This window comes from Delphinapterus leucas, unplaced genomic scaffold (genome assembly GCF_059928025.1).
Source record: "Delphinapterus leucas isolate spDelLeu-1000000601 "Yukka" unplaced genomic scaffold, BTC_Dleu_Yukka2 spDelLeu_asBTCV2_sq25, whole genome shotgun sequence".
NCBI lineage: Eukaryota > Metazoa > Chordata > Mammalia > Artiodactyla > Monodontidae > Delphinapterus > Delphinapterus leucas.
Genome location: NW_028322234.1, coordinates 5,362,159 through 5,386,092, shown reverse-complemented (window position 1 = coordinate 5,386,092; position 23,934 = coordinate 5,362,159). Strand labels below are relative to the sequence as shown.

Below are 23,934 nucleotides of genomic sequence, written 5' to 3'. Positions count from 1 at the left end.
CTTCAGTCCCCTAGAGTGATGACAGCTGCTGGGGATGGGGCAGGTCAGGGTGGCCACATAATCCAAGCCCTCTGAGAGGCACTAAATAGGCTTTTTTTTTGCTCTAAAAATAAATGTCGGCCCTTTTTTGGTCATGAATCCAGCATCTCAACAGAAAACTGCCTGATGTGAAAAGTTCCCTGAGGAATAGCATCTGCATTTCAGAGAGCTTTTTTTGTTTTATATATAGTTTGTGTGTACTTCTTCAAGGCCTAACCATCTCCTGGCATCTTGGAGTCTGCCTTCTGCTGGAGCTGGAAGCAGGCTTGAGGAGGTGCAGTTGGCCACCACCTGTGTGGAAACCCTGGCACTCCTCCCCAGCTCCTTGGGGCCTTGGGCCCAAGCAGCTCTAAGTGCCCCAGACTGGCCTTGGACTTGGGTTCCCGGTTCAGCCTCCCCAGAGCCTCCAGGGCCCTGCAGTGATACTTGGGAGTTCCTAGGCTGCTCCCTGATCCTGTAGCCGGTCAGCTTCCAGTCGAACTCATTCGCCAAACAGACTATTTTGAGCTGCCCTTTGGCCTGTTCCTGATGTGTTCCCAGTACAACTCAGCCTGGCTGGGGTCAGGGAGCTTCATGCCCGGAGATTCCCACAGGACAGTTGGGAAGCTGCTGGTATTGTCATTCTGGGAAGATTCTTCTGTCTTAGAACAAAAGTCAGGCTAGATTCCCACAGTGTCGGCCTGTTTGCCTCCCCACTCCTCCTTCCCACTTGTGTGCACATGGGCTGTAGCCACGGGCCAGCTGTCCTGCGTGGTCCTTGCAGCCTCGGTGTCCAGGGATCTCGTCCTTCTTGCCCGTGGGGCTTCCGTCTGGCAGAGAACCTGATCTTTAGATTCAAGCTGTCACCTATGCCCAGTGCCCCAGGAACAGAGCAGAGAGAGCAGAAGCCCACTCACGCCTTGTCGGCAGCCTCCAGCATGCGGACAGTGGGAGGTGCCAGCCGGGCCTGAGGAGTCGCTGTAGGAGGGGTGGGAGGCCTGGGCATCTGCTGGTGCTGAGGCTCCCAGCCGGTTCAGTTGAGGGGCTACGCACCTCTGCCCTTACCTTCTATCCTGTCTCCTTCCCTTGAGTTGTGGGGGAGTGGGGAGGAATCAGTGTTTTAATCAGATTTTACAAAAACGTTTTAATTCTTTGTACAATTACCATCCTATGTAAAGATGAAACTTGTGTTGAGTTCAAGATTTTTATGGAATAAAGATCACACAGTACTTGAGGCCATCTTCATGTAACCCTTTCTAGAGAGTTTTGTGTGGGGGTGTCTTGGGGCTGGTGTGTTGTGAAGTTGTGCACTTCCTGTCTTGTCTTCCTACCAGTAACTCCAGCATGAGGCCCAGGACACGTGAGCCAGATGTGGCTGTCCCAGAGAGGCTCCAGCACCCCTTGGTCCCCACTGCTGGCCCCTTTAGTCCTCTGGTCCTGGTGATCTGCTGTGCACCTCCCACCTTCTCTCCCACTCTAGGCCTGCCCCTCCCAGCACTTCTGTGGAGCCCTGGGATGGCACTCCCAGGGACCTTTCTAAGGCAGCTGAAAGCCACTCCCTGGATCCTTAAGGGCCCCATTGCACTTCTTCCCCTCTAGTTCCCAGGTGGGCCTCTCTGCTCATGGCTGCAGGGAGATGGTGTGGGTTCAGAGCCACTGTCCCTCTTTTGTGATGAAAAAAAGTGTTTCCTCCCAAGGCCATGAGATGACAGGCCACCCCTACCCTGCCCAGCCTTCTCCCCATGACACAGTGGCCTCTCCTGGTCAGACTTGACCCATGACACAGTGGCCTCTCCTGGTCAGACTTGACCCATTGGTCCCCTCCCTCCAAAGGCATGCCAGCGTGCAAGCAGCCGCCCCCAGCCTCCCCAGCTGCAGTTTCTGTTACTGGAATCCATGCTGGGAGAGGAGCCCAGCCTGGAGGAATGCTCTGGCCTCTTTCTCCCACTCCCTTGGGTCAGCAGCCTCTGTGTACCATGCTTTATCCCTGTGTGTGTAGGGTCCGCTTGGTCCTGGGCCTCCAGCCTCTCCTTTTCCATCCTGCGGCTGCCAGACACCCTGTGGCCTGATCCTGCAAATCACCCAGATGGCTCCCTTTTGTATGTGTGACCCTCAAGAGTGTCCTCACCAGCTTTTGTATGTGACCCAAAGAGTTCTGCGCCCTGTATCCTGGCATCTCTCAAGTCTGGACACAGTTCCTGTGTCCCAGGTGTCCCTAGTCGCTGCCATTTGTATGAGACATGTCTGTAGCTGCTGAGTTTTGTGTCACTGTCTTATCACTTGCATGGAATGGTGAGCTTTTGCAGGGAACAAAGTCCCTTCTCATCCCTTTTGGTGACACGTCGCACCAAGGCTGTGCACCTCACAGAAGTTTAGCACGGCCCTCCATGAAGCAGCTTTGGAGCTAGCAGTGGAGCTAGCCCCGCTTTGGGCAAAAGCATGTGTCCTCCAACACCAGCAGCAAGAGCCAGCACCCTGGCAAGGAGCTCAGGGAATGCCAGGCAGAGCCATGAGGTGCCTCTCAGCGACAGGAATCTGAAAGGCACTATGGGTCCTACCTCCCACCTGGTGGTTGGTGACTTCATTTCCTAGCCCTTGAGCACTGGCTGGGCTTTCTCTCCTCTGAGGTTTACACCCAGCAGTGTTTGGCAAGGGGCATCCAGCTGGCAAAAGTTCCTTAGCATAAGCTTCTAGAGTGGGGGCAGAGGGAGTCATGCTGGCTCTTGCACACTCCTCACAGAGACAGGCACACCCCAGATTTATCCACACAGTGGTGGCAGCAAGCCATTGGCTCCTGAGAAACCGGGACACATACTGCTTTCTCCCTGCAGCACACTGACTGTATCTCAACACAGGGACTTCTCTGAGGCCGGTCTCCTGAGAGGAAGGGGAGTCTGGCCAGTGTCGTCCTCCTCTGCTGGCAATGGCATTGAGTACCTCCCCCGTTGGCTCCTGCGTCGTCCAGGGAGGCTGGCTGGCTGGCTGGCTTCTCTCTTCCTCCACAAAGTGCTCATGCTTGTCAGCACTCTCTTCACCTGTCCCATGGCTCTGTGGCCAGGCCTTGGCCCATGCTGGCACCAGTGGTCTTTCTCAGCCCAACTCACGCACCTCTGTTTCGTCTGGGAGGGTGGGAAGGAGCGAGCCTCAGAGGGCAATGCAGTTGGAGGCCACCGAGTTGTTACTTTTTAGCTGTGTGACCAGAGCAAGTCCCTTAACTTCTCTGAGCCTCACTTTGCTAATCTGTAAAATGGACAAGATCATTTAAAACACCATGGTTGTTGCAAGGCAAAGCAGGTTGGGGTGCAGATGCTCAGGTCACTGTAGAGGCTTCTGACCAGCAAATTGGAGGAGAAGTTGGGCAAGGAGTTTTCTCGTAGCTCAGTTCCCAGTGCATTTGGGTGTCATCTTTTAACGGAGCTGGTGGTCCGGAGATTGGCAGGCAGCTTTTCAGTCATGGTCCCTGCTAGGAAAAAGCAGCAGGCAACTGGGTAGGTGGCACCCCACATGTCTTTCCCTCCCCTGTGACCAACTTCCATCCCAGACAGAACCCAGCCACCCTCCCTCTCACTGTCACCGGTCCTTCTCCTGAACTCATCCTCTGTTTTCTCCTTGCTCTGCGTTCAAGGCCAGCTCCCAGTCTTCTCCCCCGTAGGCTCACCACCTTCTCTTTTCCTCCACAGAGATGGCTCCGAAGTCAAAAAAGAAGGGGCACCCCGGGAGGGAGCAGAAGAAGGTATGTGGTTTCGGGGGTGTGCTTTAGCAGGTGAGCAGTGGCCACCTGTCTTTTGGGGCCCTGGAGGGACCCTGTGTCTGACCCAGACGGGTTTGGCCTGCCTGACATCAGCCTGTCTGTCTGTCTGTCTGCAGCACCATCACCACCACCATCAGCAGATGCAGCAGGCCCCGGCCCCTGTGCCCCAGCAGCCCCCACCGCCTCCCCAGCAGCCCCCACCGCCTCCACCTCCACAGCAGCAGCCCCCGCCCCCGCCCCCTCCGCCCTCCATGCCACAGCAGGCAGCCCCTGCGATGAAGTCCTCGCCTCCACCCTTCATCGCCACCCAGGTGCCCGTCCTGGAACCCCAACTCCCAGGCAGTGTCTTCGACCCCATTGGCCACTTCACCCAGCCCATCCTGCACCTGCCGCAGCCCGAGCTGCCCCCTCACCTGCCCCAGCCTCCCGAGCACAGCACTCCGCCTCATCTCAACCAGCACTCGGTGGTCTCTCCTCCAGGTGAGCTGCAACCACACCCGCAGCAGTGTGGGGAGGTCCCCTTCCCACCCTGGTCTTACCACAGTGACAGGGCACTCTGGGCGACCTGCAGAACCCCTCTTAACCTCAGTTGTCTCTAAGGGGAGGTTAGCAGCTTCTGGGGGCCATTATGGAAATTACACGAGAGGCCCCAGAACAGGCCTTGCACAGAGAGAGAGTGCTTTGGGTACAGAAGACACTGATTCAGATCTTCTGCTGGGCCAGGCGTGGTGTGAGATGGAAAAATATGTGATCCTCTGTAGCTCCCAGTCAGGGATAGGGGTTTGGGAGGGCGCACAGTCTCATCCGAGAGCGGACACACCTGTGGGAATCAGGAAAGACTTGCTCTGAGACCTGAAGGGCAAGTGCAGCAGTTGGAGGGAAGGGAAGGGAGGAGAGTTGGGGGCGTGGAGCACGGGGCAAGATGGTGAGGGGCCGGATCCTGTAGAGCTCCCTGGATGCTGTCCTTATTCTGGAGCTTTTGGGAAACCAAGGATGGTGGAGAGGTTGCCAGTTGGAGGGAGACAAGTAGGAGGTCAGGATGGAGGAGAAAGGCTGGACCGGGGACCACGGGGTGTGTGAGCCTCACCACCCTGCTACTGTGTCCTTCCAGCTTTGCACAACGCACTGCCTCAACAGCCATCACGGCCCAGTAACCGAGCTGCCGCCCTCCCCCCCAAGGCTGCCCGTCCCCCGGCCGTATCACCCGCCCTGGCCCAGCCTCCCCTACTCCCGCAGCCCCCCATGGCTCAGCCCCCCCAAGTGCTGCTGCAGGAGGATGAAGATCCGCCTGCCCCACCCCTCACCTCCATGCAGATGCAGCTCTATTTGCAGCAGCTGCAGAAGGTGCAGCCCCCCACACCACTACTCCCTTCCGTGAAGGTGCAGTCCCAGCCCCCGCCCCCTCTGCCCCCCCCTCCCCACCCCTCAGTGCAGCAGCAGCTACAACAGCAGCAGCAGCCACCTCCGCCACCGCCCCAGCCCCAGCCGCCACCCCAGCAGCAGCACCAGCCCCCGCCACGGCCCGTGCATATGCAGCCCATGCAGTTCCCCACCCATATCCAGCAGCCCCCACCGCCCCCAGGCCAGCAGCCCCCCCACCCACCCACGGGCCAGCAGCCACCCCCGCCGCAGCCCGCCAAGCCTCAACAAGTCATCCAGCATCACCCTTCACCCCGGCACCACAAGTCAGACCCCTACTCAACTGGTAAGTGTCCCCCCACCAGCACTACCATCCTGCCCCTGGGCTCTGGGAAGGCTGGCGCTAGGTCCAGAGTTTTGTCCTCAAGAAGCCAGATGGGTCAGTTTGTGCTGCAGGCTGAGATGGGCTCAAAGCTGAGCCTCGAAGGCTCTGGGTTGGTTGGAGAGAGGCAGCTGAAAGGGGGCGATGATACTTGGTGCAGTGTTTTAATCAGGTGTCCATCTTGCATGCAAGCCGAGATGACAGATTTAAGGCCCCAGTGGGCCATTTTCTTGGAACTCACAGTCAAGTGCATTAACAGTGCATTGTGATACCTGCTAGGTGAGGAGGCCAGAAGCCCAGGGGAGGCACCTGCTCTGCCTCTGGGGATTGGGGCAGGCTTCTTGGAGGAGGTGACCAGAAGTTGAGCAGGAGTTAGCTTAACAAACAGTGGGGTGTGAGGTCCAGGCAGAGCCATGAGCAGGTCTGGGCAGTGTGGTCTGTTTGGGAACCTGTGGAAACGGGTGCTCGGCTTTTGGTGTTAGGAGGCCCCCCTGGTGGAGCTGGGAGGGAGAATTAGGCTGAAGCTCACAGGTAGCTCACGACTCACCCAGGAATCATTGCTGTCTCCTGCTCCCAGTCTCCAGCCTGATCTAGGCTGCCATTTTCCAGTCAACAGCATTGGGCAGGCCATGTCCTCTTGCTTTTCTTGGGTACTTGTTTTCTAGGTGTCTCTGACCAAAATGTTTTGGCTGACCACGGTGGGGCAGTGTTCTAGTAGATGCCTCATGGTGTGGTGACACATTGACATTCCTGGACTTGGCATGTAGATCATGCAGCCTGGCTTGGGGGTGGGGTGGGGGGTGGTATCCTGTGAGTGCCGCCTACAAATTGAATAAAGCTGTTGACTTTAGGCTGTGACTGCTCCTAAACCCAGCAAAAGCTGCCAGGTGCCAAGTGGATCACTGTGTACCCTGAGCTGAGAACAGCTGGCTGTCCTCCCTGGGAAAGACCAATGGTGGTCCCAGCAGCTCTGCAAATGTGCCTGTTTTCACCCTCAAGCAAGACAGGGTTTCCTTGTGGAGACCAGTAGTGGGCAGGTGATGAGATGCCTTCGGAAGAGTCAGCACTTGTGGTGGGGCAGGGCAGGTCCCCTCTGGCTACCTTTGCTTAGAGTCTCTGGGCCCATCTCCCCCTGAGTCTCTGTGGCCTGGAATGAGTCACAGGGAGTGACATGTGTTGGAGCGTAGCTGGGGGCTTTGGGCCAAAGACCAAGTTGTTGGAGTCCAGGGAGGTTTGGCAAGCATCCCTGGGCACCAGGCCAACTTGGAGGCACCACCCCCGCCCCTGAGCTACTGGGCTCCCCTCTAGGTGCTGCTGGATGAAGCTTCCAGCAGGCAGGAGATTTCTGCAAGTCATAGCCCTGAGAACCTGCCATTGCCCAGGTCAGCCTCAGCAGGTGCTCCCAAGGGAACCACCCAGACAGGAGGCTGTTGCAGTTGTGTGTTTGCAGACTGCTGTCAGGCCCAGGCCAAGGCTGCCTGGGTCCCCCCAGCCTTTGGTTGGATGAAGGTGGGTGGGCTGGCCCACTTTCTCCAAGAACCATGAGCCCAACACCTGTTCTGCCAGTTCTGCTGTGGTGTAGGCCAGGTCCAGGCTTCTCCCCATTGTGTGGGCCTTGCAGGTTGAGTTGTATTGGGGAGGTTCCTGGGGATCTAGCCTTAGGCCCGAAGCAGCTGTCCAGGCAGACCGGCCTAGCCACATGGGGATAGCCGGGAGCCCAGGCTGCCTGCTCTGTGGGGTTATTGACATCCCTTGTACTTGACCCAGGCCATACCATAGGACCACCTGGAGAGCTTTTAAAAGATAATCAAGCCAGATCCCACCTGGGACCAGATGTATCTGCGCTTCCTAAAGTTTCCTAATGGAAAGTTTTTTTTCTGACACACAGTGGTATCAAACCACCAGGATTGCGCTCATGGCTCCACAAAGCCCTGCTGCACTCTGAGCACAGGGCCTGACATGCAAGGGACTGAGCCATTGTGGGGCTTCCCTTGGGTTGGGAGGGCCTGGCTGGGCCCAGGGCCGGCGGCCTCCATACCAGACATGCTGATAAGCTCCTTGTCCCTTCTCCTAGGTCACCTCCGTGAAGCCCCCTCCCCGCTTATGATACATTCCCCCCAGATGCCACAGTTCCAGAGTCTGACCCACCAGTCACCACCCCAGCAAAACGTCCAGCCTAAGAAGCAGGTAAAGGGCAGGGCTGGGCCACAGCCCCCAGGGATGGGCGTAGGCTGGGGCCAGGGGCGCCCATCCACCTCACCAGCTGCCATGCCTGTGCTGTCCCAGGAGCTACGTGCAGCCTCCGTGGTCCAGCCCCAGCCCCTGGTGGTGGTGAAGGAGGAGAAGATCCACTCACCCATCATCCGCAGTGAGCCCTTCAGCCCCTCGCTGCGGCCAGAACCCCCCAAGCACCCAGAGAGCATCAAGGCCCCCGTCCACCTGCCCCAGCGTGAGTGCCCTCTCCAATCCCAGCTGAGGTTGAGGCCCCCAGGCCTGCACTGGATGTGAGCTTCCTGTGGGCCGGTCAACCGTGCCCCACTGAGGTGGGTTGGGCCCAGGCCCATGGGCTATTTGTGTTCCAGGGCCTGAGATGAAGCCCGTGGATGTCGGGAGGCCTGTGATTCGGCCCCCTGAGCAGAATGCACCCCCACCGGGGGCCGCTGACAAGGACAAACAGAAACAGGAGCCGAAGACGCCAGTTGCACCCAAAAAGGTAGGAGCAGTGGACCCGTGAGTGCCCCTGACCCCCACCCCCAGGAGGTGCCTTGGTAGCTGTGTCCTCAGACTTTGGGCCTCTCTGGAGGAGTCCAGATGCAGCAGGGTCCCTCACTGGCCCCCTGGTCTCTCTGCCTCGCAGGACCTAAAAATCAAGAATATGGGCTCCTGGGCTAGCCTGGTGCAGAAGCATCCCACCACCCCGTCCTCCACAGCCAAGTCATCAAGTGACAGCTTCGAGCAGTTCCGCCGGGCGGCCCGGGAGAAGGAGGAACGCGAGAAGGCCCTGAAGGCGCAGGCTGAGCACGCAGAGAAGGAGAAGGAGCGGCTCCGGCAGGAGCGCATGAGGTGGGCGCGGGCTCTGGGCAGGTTGTGGGGCTCCCAGGGCTTGCATTCATCCCCACGTGACACGGAGCCCTGCTCTGCTCAGGAGCCGAGAGGATGAAGATGCGCTAGAGCAGGCCCGGCGAGCCCACGAGGAGGCACGCCGGCGCCAGGAGCAGCAGCAGCAGCAGCAGCGCCAGGAGCAGCAGCAGCAGCAGCAGCAACAGGCAGCTGCTGTAGCCGCTGCCGCCACCCCCCAGGCCCGGAGCTCCCAGCCTCAGTCCATGCTGGACCAGCAGAGGGAGTTGGCCCGAAAGCAGGAGCAAGAGCGAAGGCGCCGGGAAGCGGTGAGCTGGGGGACTCTGGTGGGCACTGCTGGGCAGAGATCAACCCCTGGAGGAGTTGAGAAAGGGGACCCTGAACCTGGAGTGGGCAGGGAGGCTCTCCCCCCAAGAAGTGGGGTGCAAGCAGAGAGCCATGGAGTGGGTACTCAGGGCAGAGCTCCTTCTTATGTGCGCCATGCTGGCCTCTGGGCCTCAGAGGTGCTCTGGCCCAGTGCAGGGGAGGTTCTGGGGTGTGGGCCCTGAGGGAATAGCCCATGCTGGAGGTCAGGGGTGAGGGTTTGGGAGCCACAGCAAGGGCAGGACACTGAGTTTCACTTCCTCCTGCTCTCCTCTCTCCTCCAGATGGCAGCTACCATTGACATGAATTTCCAGAGTGATCTATTGTCAATATTTGAAGAAAATCTTTTCTGAGAGCACCTAGGTGACTTCTGACTTTGATTTCCTGGCAAAACGTTGACTCTCCATAGTGTTAGGGGCAGCAGTGGAGGCAGTAGCAGTGGCAAGGGGGTAACTCCGGGCCTGGCTCTCCTGCATGCTATGCCTGGGGCAGGCCTGATGGGCAGCTGAGGACTGCAGAGCCTATCTGCCTTACAGCCAGCCGGACGTCCCGCCACCCCCACCCCCACCCCGCCCCACAGGACGTCGGCTCAGAGCACGCCTCGCCACGAGCAAGTGCCGGCCAGACCCAAGCCCCAAGTCCCCACGTGTGGGGCAGAGGCCCTTCTCTCTGCCAAATGTCTACACAGTATACACAGGACATCGTTGCTGCCGCCACCGTGACTGGTTTACTGTCCCCAAGAACGTGACGTTTGTGACGTCCTGCCCGCCGGGAGTCCTCCACACCCCAGCTGCCCCTGCCCACACCCAGGAGACCAGGGCAGGCCTGCAAGAGCTGGAGGTGGCGAGGGCGCTGGCCCACCCCCTTGCTGGCACTGACTTTGCCTTGAACAGACCCCACCCCTCCCTTCCTCTCCCCCCACAAGCCTTTAATCGAGAGCCGCTCTCTGTAAGTGTTCGCTTGTGCAAAAGGGAATAGTGCCGTGGAGGTGTGTGTGTGTCCATGGCAATCTGGAGCGAGGTGACTGTCACACGCGCGTGTGTGGGCCGGCCTCGCCCGGCGAGTGAGGCCACCAACCAAAGTCAGTTCCTTCCCACCTGTGTTTCTGTTCTTTTTTTTTTCTATATATATTTTTTTTGTTGGATTCTATTTTATTTTTAATTCTCTCTTCTCCTCCAGACACAATGGCACTGCTTATCTCCGAAATGGTGTGATTGTCTCCTCATTGAGCGGCGGCTGCCACCGCGCTGTGGGTAGTGTGTGACCGTGGCTGTACTGTGTAGTGAAACATAGTTGGCATATCTTTGTTTGAAGTTTGTTGGTGACTCCACCAAACTGGTGTAAAAAAACTCAAAAAAAAAAACCCCACAAAAAAAAACAAAACAAAACATACAAAACACACAAAAAAACTGCCTATATTTTACTCAGTTTCAAACTTTACTAGTCTATTTTTAATTATAAAACCAGAAAGCCACGTTTTCTTTGCCTTTTTTTTTTCTCCCCGCCATTTGTTGGCTGCTTCTTTGTTTTTTAATGTCAAATCTGTTTCTGAGTTGTTGTTGTTGTGGTTTTTTTTTTGTTTTTTTTTGTATTTTTTTTACCAGGAGAGGAAGGGCCAGGGGACGTGGTGGGTGCAAGGGGCCAGGGGCCACAGGCCACAGACTGAGGCAGAAGCTCCCCGCCTGGCGCTTGGCCCTACCAACCGGCTGCCCCTTCCCCTGCTTTTTTTTAATTTTATAATTGGAGCCCTTGGTGAGGTTACATGTGCCATGAGAACCCACTCTACACCATGACGCTGGTGCCTCAGTGTTGGCCAAACTCTGGAGTCACTGACTGGTTTGACTTTCATACGGTGAATATGCATTTGGTCTGTACTGATCATGGAATAAACACATCTCTCTTTTTTAATGCTGGCGTCTCCCTGACATTTCTTTGTGAACCACCTGTTGGCCTAGGCTAGGCCCAGGGGCCCCCCACACCACCTCTGTACAAGATCTACCGACAGGGGACCACGTGTCCTGTCCCTACTGTCCCTGGGCAGGAGCTGACCCCTATAAGCTGAAGCTGTGTCAGGGAGCCCAAGTACCCATTCTTCCTGTGGACCCTGGCCTAGGTTGGCTTCTTCCAGCAGAACCTGGTCAAACTCCAGACAGTGTTCTTCCCCTTTGCCCTTCCTGCATCTTGGTGCCCCACTCGGCCAGAGGACTTGAGCCACTTCTCCTACCTTGCCTGCCTCTACTGAACTACTCCTTTCGTTTAAGCTCAGGGTTAACCAGTTATTCTTAGATAAGTGTACATCCCCCAAAATAGGATCCTCGCCCCCCACTCCCCAAGCACACACACGCACCCATTCCTCCCTGAGAAAGCCTGCCAGGTGGACACCCTGCCAGTCTGCCCGTGTACCCATCTGTACACACACGCCCCAGCCACAGGGCAAAGGCAGTACCCAAGAGCGGCCCCCAGGATGTAGGATGAAAGTATGTGATTTATACGTATGCAAAGACACAAAGTGACTGAAACATTTCCAGCACTGTTTATTAACCCACATCCCACTTTCTGTTTTTCAACCAGAAAGACCCTGTATCTTGTGTTTGGAATCTGCCAAACCTCTCAGCTAATGGTGTATGTAGTTCAGGCATTCAGCCAGAGACCTGCCCCACTCCTGCTACGCAATCCTGCCCCCTTTCCCTCCCACAGCACTTCCTCATAAGCCACTGTGCTGGTTCAAGTGTGACTTATATTTTGGTTCCTTGGGGTTTCCTCCATCTCATCCCACCTCCTCATTTTTGTTCCGTGTTTTGTTCAGAAACTTCCCCAGGCCAAGTCTGACTGTTTAGCTGGAGAAATGGTTTTGTCTGCACCTTCCTTCTAAAGATTTAATTCTGCTATGGCCCTTTCCACACCTCCCTGATGGGTGTTTCTCTTAACTGGGTTGTAATTAGAACTTGGATCTACTATTTAATTTCTCTGGCCATTTCCCAGTCTCTCCCACAGTACTAGAAATCTTAGTTCAATACAAGAGTTAGAGGTGTGTACAAGCCCATACTGTACTGTATGCACGGATCGCTTGGCCAATAATTATGTCAGTGAATCTGAGACTTGTATTAAACACCTTAGACATTTGTAGAAGGGAATTCGTAGACTTTTCACTTATATACTAAAGTTTTTTTTTTGTGCAGTTCTCATTGCAAAAATAAACATTTGTACTGAATATAAAATTATCATCCTGTGACTACTGCTGTCTTTTTGCTTAAGGGTAGAGATTGGGCGGGGTGGGGGGGGCGGTAGCAGGAATGTAGGAGTCAGTGTTCTGTAGCAGCAGAAGAAGGGAGGTCCACAGACACCCACCAGCCATGGCTGGTAAATGCAGCCAGGTTAGAGGACTCAGGAGGGATACCGGGATCATCAAGTGGTTGGAGAACTGATTTGGTGGAAAACGTAAATGAAATCAAAGCCATGATACAGGCTAATCATGCAAGAAAAGGTGGGTGATAAATGCAAGGCAAACAAACGTTTGTGCAATATAGACGTCTCCTCCGCTCTGAGATGCATTGTTAATGAAGCAGAACCACATAAACCACTATTTCCCTTTAAATAGGGACCTATGGACTTACTTATGGTCCCAGGACAAGTATAATGTTTAGCAGCTTTGAAAATACAAAGGTAAGGTTAACAGTGGTAGGTGTAAGGGAAGATGGGAGGTGATAAAAATGGGGTAAAGTTAGAGGAAACCAATAGGAAAACTAACCATGGATACAGCTCCTGCAGTGGTGGTGACAATGAGATAGTCAATGCTCCAAATTGGTAATCAAGAAATAGCCACATAAGCACATGTAGAGATAGCTAAGTGTGCGAAAGAAGAAAGCGAAAATCGTTCCAGTGGCTGCCTCCGGTCGGAAGGAAAGATGGAGCCGAAGACTGCTGCTTTTCTCAACTCCTGGATTGCTGTTGAGCCAGCTGTTAGGTTTTAGGCAAATGACATTAAGTCATTTGCCGAATTTCAGGCTCTTGGTCTATAATACGGGAAGGTAATAATAGTACCTACACTTAATAGGGTTGTTATAAGGGTTAAATGATGAGCGACCTTGAAATGTTCAGCATCTTGGGAGGAAGGTTGCGAAACTGGAGGAGGAAGAAGCTGCCCTGCTCGCCCAGCCCTGCTCTGCTTCCTCTTTCGCCCAGAGCCCCAGTGATGCGACCAGCCCCGTTCTCCGGCGGCCGGGGCGGGCCCTGCCCTCTAGGGGTTGGTCTCCCCGCCTTCTTTGGTCGCCATTGGCTGAGCCTCGACCTCACCAACTGCGGATTGGGTCCCGGGCGGGACCTGTCGCCTGCACATCAATGACCGCCATTGTCCAATCACAGCTGTGCAGGGGCGGGCCGACGCGTCCGCTGGACCAACTGGAGGCCAGCGTGGGGTAGAGGCAGCTGGACCACCGTTGGAACCAGGGCCTGGTGAAGGTGCTGCCAGGTCTCTCGGAGCCAGACCGAGGGGAGGGTCGCGCGCTCCAGGGCGGGGAGCCACCAGAGGGGGGCTGGCGACAGGGGCTCCCGAGGCTTCCTTGGGCCGCGGCGACCGCCCGCGCCTCCCTCCTAACCCCAGGCACGGCACTGCCTGTCCCCCCCCTTCCGCTTCCGGGCCCACCTGACCCGCCATATTAGTTCTGACTCCGCCCCTCCGTCTCATTGGCCCGTACCCAGGCCGACTGGCGGCTCAATGGTCCAGCTCTTGCACCCGAGTCATCCAGGCCCAGCCTCGGGCCTTCTTCGCCCAACGTTAGGCCCGCCTTCTCTAGGCTCCACCCTCATTCCCACCCTCCTAAGCCACGCCCCTAACCCATACCACGCTCCTAGGCCTAGTTGGGCCCACCTTTCCAGCTGGTAGGCCGTACCTACCCTGCATTGCCCCGCCCCTTTGCTCTAGGCTCCGCCCATTTCACCCACTGCGCCCCCTGTCTCCCGTTCTTGCAGGACCTGAGCTCCCTCTAGACTTTAGACCCCACCCACACACCCAACTCGGGAGTCCTACCAGGCCCCGTCCGTTTCTTAAGTCCCGCCCAAGCCTTTCTAGGTCCCGCCCACAGCCCTAGCCCCTAGCATCCCTTCTCCCCAAGGCTCCACCCCAACCACACGATCCTGGTCCTCGCAGGCTCCACCCCCGCACCTCAAGCCTTGCTCCCTGTCACTGTCGCGCCTGGGTGTTTACCTAGCCCTTAGGTGAGTCATTCGCGGTGGCGGTTTCGGTCTGAGCCGCCCGCCTCTTCTCTCGGTGTGTTCCTCAAACCCCGACAGCACCGGGGAGCCCCAGACCAAAGGCGGCGGGGTCCCCAGCCCGGATCCCGCCTCGCTGCTGCTGCCCGCGTCCCCCGCCCATACGCCCCAGACGGCATCGCGGTCGTCCCAGGACGCGACGACATGCCCGAGCTGGTGGTGACGGCGCTGCTGGCGCCGTCGCGCCTCACTCTGAAGCTGCTTCGTGCCTTCATGTGGAGCCTCGTGTTCTCGGCGGCGCTGGTGGCCGCAGCTGTCTATGGCTGCATCGCCCTCACGCACGTGCTGTGCCAGCCCCGACGCGGCTGCTGCGGGCGCCCCCGGCGTACCCCACCCGCCTGCTTGAGCGACCCCACGCTGGGCGAGCACTGCTTCCTGACTCTCAGGGTGAGCATGCGGGGGCGCCACCGGGGTTTCGAGGATCGAAGAGCCTGTTGTGGGGACGGTGCGGGGGTGGCAAACGGCTGAATACAAGTCTTGGTGCGCACGTGGCCTGGGGGAAGAGGGGTGTTCAAGCCCGGGGAGGAGGAGATTCCCAAGTCTCAGACTGTGCCTTCCCCCAGAGTTCGGGCCTGCGTCTGCACTATGTCTCCGCTGGACAGGGCAACGGGCCTCTCATGCTGTTTCTGCATGGCTTCCCGGAGAACTGGTATGTCTGAGGCCCAGAGACCAGGGACCCACAGGGCTAGGGGGAGGTGAAGCCCGGACCACCAGGGCACCAAGGAGGCAGGGACAAGGGCTGGGCAGACTGGGGGTGCAAAGTATATAGGGTCTAGATAGGGCGCTCGGGGACAGGGGTCTACATGAAGACAGGTGGGGACAGGAGGCCCTGAAGGGATGGGATGAAGAAGTATCCATGTTGAGGCTGCCCTGGATCCATGGCGCAGCCCACCTGCTGCGGTTCCCTTCTGGGAAGTTCAGGGCAGGAAGGTGGGGTGGCCCAGGGCCCCTGCTGGGCGTAGGGCAGAGGTATTCTGGGGACCTTGACTCAGCCTCCCTCCCTGGACCGCCTGGCAGGTTCTCCTGGCGCTACCAGCTCCGGGAGTTCCAGAGCCGCTTCCATGTGGTGGCTGTGGACCTGCGGGGATACGGCTCCTCTGATGCACCAAGGGACGTGGACTGTTACACCATCGATCTGCTGATGGCAGACATCCAGGATGTCATTCTGGGCCTGGGTGGGGATGTGCCCCCATCCCAGCCCTGGTGTCCGTCACCCCTGCCTCACCTCTTCCTGGCATCTCACTTACACTAGTTCCTCTGACCCCCACCCCAGGTTATTCCAAGTGCATCCTTGTGGCCCATGACTGGGGTGCACTCCTAGCCTGGAATTTCTCCATCTACTACCCATCCCTGGTGGAGCGGATGGCAGTGGTCAGCGCTGCCCCCATGTCGGTGTACCAAGGTGTGTAGGGGAGTCCGGGATGCTGGGATGTGCCTGTGTGAAGGGGTGTGTGTCTGTGCCGGCACTTCTTTGTCCACCAGTCAACACTGCAGGGGCTGGGGTCACAGTGGTGAACCTGGGTCTCTTCCCTCGTGGTGCTCCCAATCTACAATCAGTGACAATACAGTGCTCATAGTTTTGTGAGCACTTACAGGTTACAATTGCTTTGACAAGGAGCCTGCATAGAGTAACCTACACAAGCATCCTGAGCTATGAAAGTGTTATTATCCTCATGGTCCAGATGGGGAAGCAGAGGAGAGAGAAGTTAATTTGCTTTCTTCTGGCAGGAAAGACATAGATAGCTAAGCAACTACAATAGCATGAGATGCCATCTCTGGCTACCCACTGTCCATCACATCACCTGATTTGAATTCCCAGAGTTGTAGTCATAGCTGCATGATCTCTCTTTCTCTTTCTTTCTTTTTCTTTCTTTTTTTTTTTTTGGTGGTGTTCTTTTCTGTCTCCGTCTCCAGCTTCCTGAGGGCAAGGGAGTTTTGTCTCTTCCATTCACTGCTGTGTCTCCAGAGTCTAGAACAGGGCCTGGTACACAGTAGGTGCTCAATAAGTGTTTGCTGAATGAAGCAGGGGAAATGCATCCAGGCCTGGGTGGGGGAAGCACGCCAGTGGCTGTGGGGGCTCCCGGGAGCTGTGGAGGAAAGTGCCCCCATTCTGTGGGTACAGTGACCACTTGTCAGAGAGGCAAGCTGGTGCCTGGGCCAAGAGGAGCGTCCAGTGTCCTCACAGGCTCAGGCCAGTAGCAGTGGCATTCCTGAGTGTTGGCATATCTGTGTGCATGACCTGGGTATGGGTAGAGTGCAGAGGTGTGGGGCCACCCGAGAGCCAGGCCTCATGCCTGCCTTCCCCTCCCCCCAGACTACTCTTTGCACCACATGGGCCAGTTCTTCCGTTCCAACTACATGTTCCTGTTCCAGCTTCCCTGGCTTCCCGAGAAGTTGCTGTCCATGTCTGACTTCCAGGTGCAGTAGGGTGAAGGCCCAGGGCTGGGTGGAGGGTCGTGGGTGGGACTGAAGGCAGCGTCCTGCTGTGTGCTCAGATCCTGAAGACCACCCTCACCCACCACAAGAGGGGCATCCCACATTTGACCCCCAACGAGCTCGAGGGCTTCCTTTATGGCTTCTCACAGCCTGGTGGCCTCACTGGGCCCCTCAACTACTACCGAAACCTCTTCAGGTAAGGCCAGACCCAGGGCAGAAGCTCAGGAGAGTTCTGGGGGTGCGGGTGGGGGCAGTCGTCTTTCTGCCTGTCTGTCTGTCTTGATCACAGGACCTTCCCCCTGGAGCCCCAGGAGCTGGCCACACCCACCCTGCTGCTGTGGGGGGAGAAGGACCCCTATTTTGAGCAGGGGCTGGTGGGGGCCATCAGCAGCCGTTTTGTGCCAGGCCGGCTGGAAGCCCACATCCTGCCAGGCGTGGGGCACTGGATCCCCCAGAGCAACCCTGAGGAAATGCACCAGTACATGTGGGCCTTCTTGCAAGACCTGCTGGACTAGCGGCGCTCGCTCACTGGCTTGCATGCACCCGGGCGTTCTCACAGTGTATTTACACGGGTGAACTTCTGATGCACACAGGTGTGGAGCTCCTAGATTGCACACAAGTGTATCTGTGGGTGCCCTCAGGCGCACCATCCCCATATGCTCACGCACAGTCATGAGTGTATGCATGTGTGAGCAAGCACTTTGACCCCAGGAACCAGGTACGCCTCTCTGTGGAGCCGGATGCTGAGTGTCCCATCTCTCCCCTCCATGAGGCCCCACTCTTCTCACCAAAGGCAGTGCCCAGAGTTGCATAGACCATGAACTCTGACCTGGCTTCCACCTCCAGTCTGAGTCTTCAGCTAAATACTGCTCTGTCCAATATAGTACTGGTAGCCACGACTGGTTATGTCAATTTAAATGCCAATTAATTAAAATTAAATATGATGAAAAATTCAGTTCCTCAGTCACACTAGCCATATTTCAAGGGCTGAATTGAATCAGAGTAGAAAGTTCTATTGGACAGTGCTGATGAGGGTATTCCTAGCTTAAGAGTAGGGGGCTGGCTCCTGACACCTCACCAAGGGAGGACCATCATGGGCAGGCAGGTGGATGTCCAGACTCCTCTCCAGCCAGGCCCTGGGCAGCTCCCATGATCTCCCTCCTGGTCATGACTCCAGGCCTTATGAGGTCAAGTTCTCTCGCCACTGCCTGGGAAAGATCCCTGGAAAAACAGCTCTTGGCTCTGTTAGGATATGTGAGATTCTGGACTCAGCACAGGAAGGGACCAGCTCCCTGAATAGCCATCTGGGGTCTGAGGCCTGTCTCTCCAGTTCCCGGAATCTTCTGTTCCAAATTAACCATAGCTGCTGCTGATTCTTTCTGGGGACTCCTGGCTCCAGCCTCCAAGTGAGGGCCATACAAGCTGAAGGTGAACCACCCAGCCCCAGGCTGGTCACAGCAGTAACTTCTATCTCCCTAGCGTTTTCCTGGCCTCTGGGAACACTGTCATGACTTGCAGCAGCGTGATAAATCAGTCTGGGGACCCAGCAGACCTCAGAAATACATTCTCTTATCTCTGGGATGGGCCTGCCTGGCCAAAGCCTGCCTGCTGGTCACCCGCTCTGTCCTCCCTTGTCCCCAACGTAACATCCTTTCACTCATCGTATGTGTCAGGAGCTGTTCTAGGCCCTAGGGATAGGGTGCGAACAAGGACACAGCCCCCATTCTGGAATTAACTGAGAAGAGGCAGAGAGAGCTATGCAGGTGTGTGACAGGGCTCAGGAAAGACTTCCCTACCTGGGGTGCAGACCTTTCAGGGAGTGGGAAGCAGTAAATAGGAAGGTCAGAGGCTGGAATAAGCTTGGGCTACTGGAGTTAACAGCGTGGAGATTAGTGCCTGCTGCAGCAGAGCGAGAGGGGGAGGCGTGTGGAAGAAGAGGCCACAGCCAGACCGCCAGGGGCTTCGAAGAGTTTGGATTTGATTCTCAAGGGAAGCCAGGGAGGGTTTTCAGCAGGGGAGGGACATGGTTTGCATTTTGAGAAGCTCCTTGTAGCGGCTGAACAGTCCCACGCAAGAGCGAGAGTGAGGAGACAGGCTCAGGGCTGCGCACAGCTTCAGGACCGGACGGTCCAACAGCCCCGACAAGAGCCGGGACCCCCAGGGCCCTACACATCCCGACCCCCGCCAGGGTGGGAGCAGTGCCCCTCTGGGGCCGGGGAGATGGGCGAGAGGAGGAGGGAACCCGGGACCTCAGCTTGGGGCGAAGGTTTGGGGCGAGGAGGCCTGCGTGCAGGATGAGGACCGTGTGTCCAGGGGGGGCGGTGGGTCTGGTGACCGTTGCCAGGGTGACGGGGAAAGGGCTGATGGTTAACCGGAATGGGTAGCAGTTGTCTGGGTGACCGAAGAGGCCCAGGAGAGGGCTGACGGGAGGCCTCGGACAGTTGCCGGGGTGACAGGGTCCGCTGACGGTTGCCAGGGTAACGAGAAGGCGCCGTCTTCCTCCTCCGCTGCTGCAGGCGGGAGAAAGGCGGTGTGGTGGGGAGGGGAGAAAAGCGATCGCGTTGATTGGGCAGAGTCCTGGAAAGTGAGCCAATAGCGACTAGTGGCTCGGCCGAAACCCGCCTCTCCCAGCCTGAGCCAATCCGGGAGCGTCTTTCTTAGAGCCAGGGGCTCAGAGACCTCATCACTTCATGAGGGAGCTGGCCCCCGGAGGGTTTGGACTCTGTCTGAGGCCCCTTCCAGGCTCAGCCTCTCCCTCTCCCTCTCCCTTCTCTGAGGTCCCGCCTCCAGATCACCTTACATCCTTTACTCACTCATCATTCATTCATCCGCTCACCCACTCATTTACCTGTCCTCGCTACCAGCTGTAATCCGTGGCCCCGCACCAGAGGAGGGATGGGGGAGACAAAGCCGGGCAGACTCTCCCAGCCCTAGGTGGTCAGGCCTGAGTGGAATGCGGGCCGGGGGGTGAGGGGTGGGGCACCTACCTGGAGGAGGGCAGGGAAGGCCTTAGAGCTGACTCCTGCAAGAATGTGCTCCAATCCACAGAAGCCTCCCGTGCACGGGTGATTTAGCATTTCTGTGAGACTGGGAGGAATGTTTGGGATAGGAAGACATGGGATTACAAAGGGCTTCGAATGCCAGGCCAGGAGCTTGCTCCCAGTGTGGTGGGGACCGCAGGGGAGGGTCCCGGACAGATCTGTGTGTCTGGAATATTACTTCGGGGTTGGTGAGGGGGCAGGACCAGGGACGGAAGATTGAAGGTGGGGAGGCCTGGAAGGAGGATGGGCATGGTCCAGGCAGTAGAGGACGAGGTCTAAGTCCAGGCACTTGGGGGAGGAGCAGATATGCAGGGAAAGCCAGAAGCAGGTTTGGGGCATGTTCAGCCTGAGGGGGCTGGACCCCTGAGGCAGGGACCTAGAAGCACCTTTGTCTTTAATGGGTTAAAGACAAAGATGACCGAGCAAGCATCCATGTACCGTGGGGTAGAAGGGCACTGAAGCTGGGAGAGAGAATGAAGTCTCCCCAGAAGAAAGTGGAGAACAAGACTGGAGACTGAGCCCTGGAGGCCCCCAACATCTAAGGGACAGGCAGAGGAGAGAAACCAAAGAGGTAGGAGGGGAAGCAGGTAAGCATGATGCCTCAGCAGTGGGGGGGGGGGGGGAGGTCAGGAGGAGGGGTATAGCCCATGGTGTCAAAAGCTGCTGAGAGATTGAGAGGATTGAGCCATGCAGATCATGAGGGAGGAAACCTGAGAGTGGGGGCTGAGGACAGAGGGCTTGGATGCTCTGAATGTGGTTAAGCAGGGATGGGAGGGAAGAGTGGGGACCCCAGTCAGGATCCTGGAGGGAACAACTGGCACATTCAAATGGGACAATTTGAGGCAGGTTTGCTTCAGGGACCGTATACAGCAGGCAGGGTTTGGGGAAACCAACAGGGGTTAGTGCAGCACCCCCAGCGAGCACCCCTGGAGAGCCATTACCATCTCCGGATCCCCCTGACCTGACGGGGAAAGGGGAAGGAAGGATGTTAGCAGAACTCAGGGAGAGGTTTGTGTGGACTATGTGGACAGGGCCTTTGGTCAAGCAACACAGTCAGCCGAGGTGGTGACCCTACAGGGAAAGATACAGGAGAATTAATATCGTGTTCTCTCCTCCCCCCCCACCCCCACTTCATCTTCTGCCAGTGCCTCCTATTGGCCAAACCCACCTGGAAGCCCGAGGACAAGGATGTCCGTTGATATAGTCTGTAGAGGTCAGCCTCTTGGGGCATAGAGCAGAGCGGAGAAGGGGAAGAACGGAGGGAGCAGTGCGGGGGCGGGGGGAGATGCAGGGGAGAGAGAAAGGAGCTTGGGGAAGGGCTGTGTGTGTGTGAGATGAGCATTTGCTGCAGAGTTCACTTTGTCACAGAAGAGACCTCAACCTCTGGCCACAGGAGGAGGTAATGAAAAGCCCTAGGAAGGTGCTCCCCTTCTCTGAAGCAGGAGGAAAGGTGGGAGGACAAGTGCCACACCTGCAGGAAGGAAGGAAGACAAGTTTCAGCAGCCAGGGAGGCAAGGAGGCAGTTAAAGGACATTGGAGTGTCATAGTTCAGAGGTGAGCTGGAGGAGGTGGGGTCCTGGGTGAGGCCATGGACGAGGAAGGGTGGAGTGGTCTGAGCCCAAAGCCCAGGAGGCCAAGACCTCCATTGGATGTCCTGCCCAGTGGAGGGTCTTAAGGCAGGGAAACCCCTGCCTCCACCCCAGAAGGGATGGGGTATGGCCTCCCTGCTTCCCCTGCCCAGAGCGGCAGAACCAGTAGGTGCTTGATTACAGTTAAGTTCCCTTCTTTTCCTTCCCCTTTCTTCCACATTCAGCCCTCACATCCACTCCTCCTCCAGGAAGCCCCACCAGCCCCCATCCCTTCCTCTGACTGAGCTCTGATCTAACAGAGGCCAGACATGTCTGTGTCCAGACAGGGACATCTCAAAGGCTGGCTCTGAGCAGGTTCGGGTCCCAGCTCCTGGGTCCTGCTCTTCCCCCGAGATGTGCTGGGTATATTCATTCATTCAACTGACAATTATTTTACCTACTATGTGCCAGGCTCTGTGCTAGACATTGGGGATTCAGTAGTCAGCAAGACAGAGGCCCACAGAGCTCAGAATGACATGGGAGCCAGGTAGGGTCACATGGAGTGGTCGGAGTTGAAACGGAAGAGGCCGTAGGAGCCAGAGGAGACCATGGGAAACTGCAGGGAAGGTTCCCTGGGAGAAGAAATGGCAGTGTTATTTTTTCCAGCCTCGATCACATCAGCTTCCCCCTGCTAAAACCCTCCAGTGGTGTCCACTGTACTTTTCATACAACCCCAGACCCTTTGGCCCCTTGGAACTTGGCCCCCATCAGCTTTCCTGAGCTCCCTCCCCTTGCTCATTCTGCACTCAGCACCCTGGCCTCGTTGCTGTTCTTCTTTTCTACCCACCCCTTTCTCCTCTGGGCCTTTGCACTTGCTGTTCCCTCTGCCTGGAACACGCTTCCAGGCTGTTTGCCTCGCTGGCTTGTTCTCCTCCTTCAGATCTTAGTTCTAATGTCCCCTCGTCAGCGAGGCCTGTCCTGACCCCCTAGAACTGAAATCTCTTCATCTCTCATGCACATTCTATAGTTCTTATTTGTTTGTCTTCTTGTTACTTGTTTGTCTCCCCTATCAGGGCAAAAACCTCTGTCTTTGTCACCTCTACCTATCATAGGGCCTGGCACCAAGTAGTTACTCAGTATACGTTTGTCAAATGACTGAATGAAGGCGAGAAGAGCTGGAGGGTCAGAGTGAGCCGTCAGGTGAATGGAGTCTCCCGAATATGAGAAAGGTGTTCCTGGCAGTGGGCACAGCCTGTGCAAAAACCGGGAAGCCTGGGAGACAGGGAAGGGGAACTGGCAAGGTGAGGAGGGTGTCACTCTGGGCAGCGGGGAGCCAGGGAGGCAGTGGCCTTGAGCCACTTGAGCATGAGAGAGCCCCAGGGAGGCAGTGGCCAGGATAGCTGGCTGGGTCTGCAGCCCACAAGCCCTGGGATCCAGCCTTCCCACTGTTGCCCAGGCCCCATACCCACCAGCTCTCTCTCCTGCTGGTTCTTGTTGGGCTCCCATGGCCCACTGCCTGGGTGTGACAGCCTGGCCCTAGCTTCCATGTGTAGAGGACAGGACTGTGGTCCCAAGAGGATAAGCCGAGGGCACGTTCTCAGGTTCCCGGTCAGTGGGCCTGGGCCCAGCAGCTGTGTCTTGGCTTGGCCCCAGGACCCGCATCCCTGGGGACTGAGCTCATTGAGGAGAAATGCAGTCCCTGGCCAAGGCAGCCGGCAGGGGCAGGGGAGACAGCTCAAGCCCACCCCTACCCCCACCATGTTGGGAACTGGGCAGCTGTCTGCTGCAAAGCCGTGGGAATAATTGCTCTGACTGTCCTGTCCCTCAAGGATCCAAACACCTTGGGCTATTCCGGCCACCGTGGCTGGAGGGCAGCAGAAACCTGGAGAGGGGATGCTCACCTTCTGCCTTGCTGAGTGGGTGCCCTCAGAGTTTGGAGGCTTCAGAAAGGGACTGACACCAGTAGGGTATCTTCCTTTTGTCCCCACTCCTCTGATGCTGTACTCACCATTATTGCTCCCTCTCTGTCTCTGTCTGCCACAGACCAGGGGCCATTGGATCAACAGGGTAGCAGACTTTGGACTTCCTGCCTAGCAAAATGTGTGTCCAGGTTCTTGGTTGCTCCTTGTGACAGGGAGATCAGCACCTATTAGAGCATCTCTTCCAGCAGAAAGTCCTTTCTCAGATGGGTCAGGGGAGGAGCTAGCCCCCACTGCTGAAGACCCTATCTTTGCCCCCTGGACCCCTAGTCTCTGGACCCCCAGATCCCTAGAATGGTACTGAAGAGAATGGTCTGGGCCCCCAGTGGTGGCTCTTCTGGGCTAAGCATCCCAAGTCCTTCAGCCACTTCCGGAGTCACCAAACTCTCCCATGTTGCCCCCTCAGTGCCCACCTCATGCTGGGTGATGCCTGGCGCCTCGGGAGCCCCCAGTATAGAGGAGCAAAGAAAGAGCAGTATACAGACACCCCCAGCCCCCTGTGGACAAGGCCGAGCGGTAGGGCAAGAGGGCACTAGCAGAGCTGGTGGTGGGGAGCAGAGAGGGCTTCCTGGAACTGGAATCTTGAAGAATAGGAGTTCATCAGGTACAGGAATGGAGGACGGATAGGCATGCTAGAAAGAGGGACCAGCATGGAGAAAACAGTGGCATGTGCAGGAAGTAGTAGAGCATT

At 57.0% G+C, this 23,934-nt stretch overlaps 2 protein-coding genes across 15 annotated transcripts in view; both read left to right on the top strand.

The window, feature by feature from the left end:
- BRD4 (bromodomain containing 4) overlaps window positions 1-12,175 on the top strand; it is an 82,897-nt gene extending 70,722 nt beyond the window's left edge. For 10 of the 14 annotated variants that reach the window (XM_022558766.2, XM_089905201.1, XM_089905196.1 and 7 more), the window contains 8 exons: window positions 3,699-3,751; window positions 3,886-4,249; window positions 4,881-5,474; window positions 7,585-7,959; window positions 8,093-8,223; window positions 8,368-8,573; window positions 8,656-8,896; window positions 9,236-12,175. In XM_022558766.2, the coding sequence (XP_022414474.1) occupies window positions 3,699-3,751; window positions 3,886-4,249; window positions 4,881-5,474; window positions 7,585-7,959; window positions 8,093-8,223; window positions 8,368-8,573; window positions 8,656-8,896; window positions 9,236-9,304 (2,033 nt within the window). In that variant the 3' untranslated portion in view covers window positions 9,305-12,175. Of the gene's footprint in view, window positions 1-3,698; window positions 3,752-3,885; window positions 4,250-4,880; window positions 5,475-7,584; window positions 7,960-8,092; window positions 8,224-8,367; window positions 8,574-8,655; window positions 8,897-9,235 lie in introns of those variants that run through there. The other 4 variants (XM_022558765.3, XM_089905194.1, XM_089905203.1 and 1 more) reach the window with 2 other exon arrangements.
- A 1,888-nt stretch (window positions 12,176-14,063) lies between these two features.
- EPHX3 (epoxide hydrolase 3) lies at window positions 14,064-17,606 on the top strand. The gene is made up of 7 exons (XM_022558721.3): window positions 14,064-14,606; window positions 14,783-14,868; window positions 15,237-15,394; window positions 15,493-15,621; window positions 16,534-16,637; window positions 16,715-16,851; window positions 16,945-17,606. Exons 1-7 carry the CDS (start codon window positions 14,364-14,366, stop codon window positions 17,168-17,170), a joined length of 1,083 nt encoding a protein of 360 aa, XP_022414429.1. The 5' UTR covers window positions 14,064-14,363; the 3' UTR covers window positions 17,171-17,606.
- Window positions 17,607-23,934: the final 6,328 nt, after the last annotated feature.

Excerpts from the sequence above, each read along its gene's own strand:
- EPHX3 (XM_022558721.3), top strand. The coding sequence starts at position 14,364 with ATGCCCGAGCTGGTGGTGACGGCGCTGCTGGCGCCGTCGCGCCTCACT. Across the intron at positions 14,869-15,236 it reads CATGGCTTCCCGGAGAACTG|GTTCTCCTGGCGCTACCAGC; the intron begins GTATGTCTGAGG and ends ACCGCCTGGCAG. Across the intron at positions 15,395-15,492 it reads GGATGTCATTCTGGGCCTGG|GTTATTCCAAGTGCATCCTT; the intron begins GTGGGGATGTGC and ends CCCCCACCCCAG.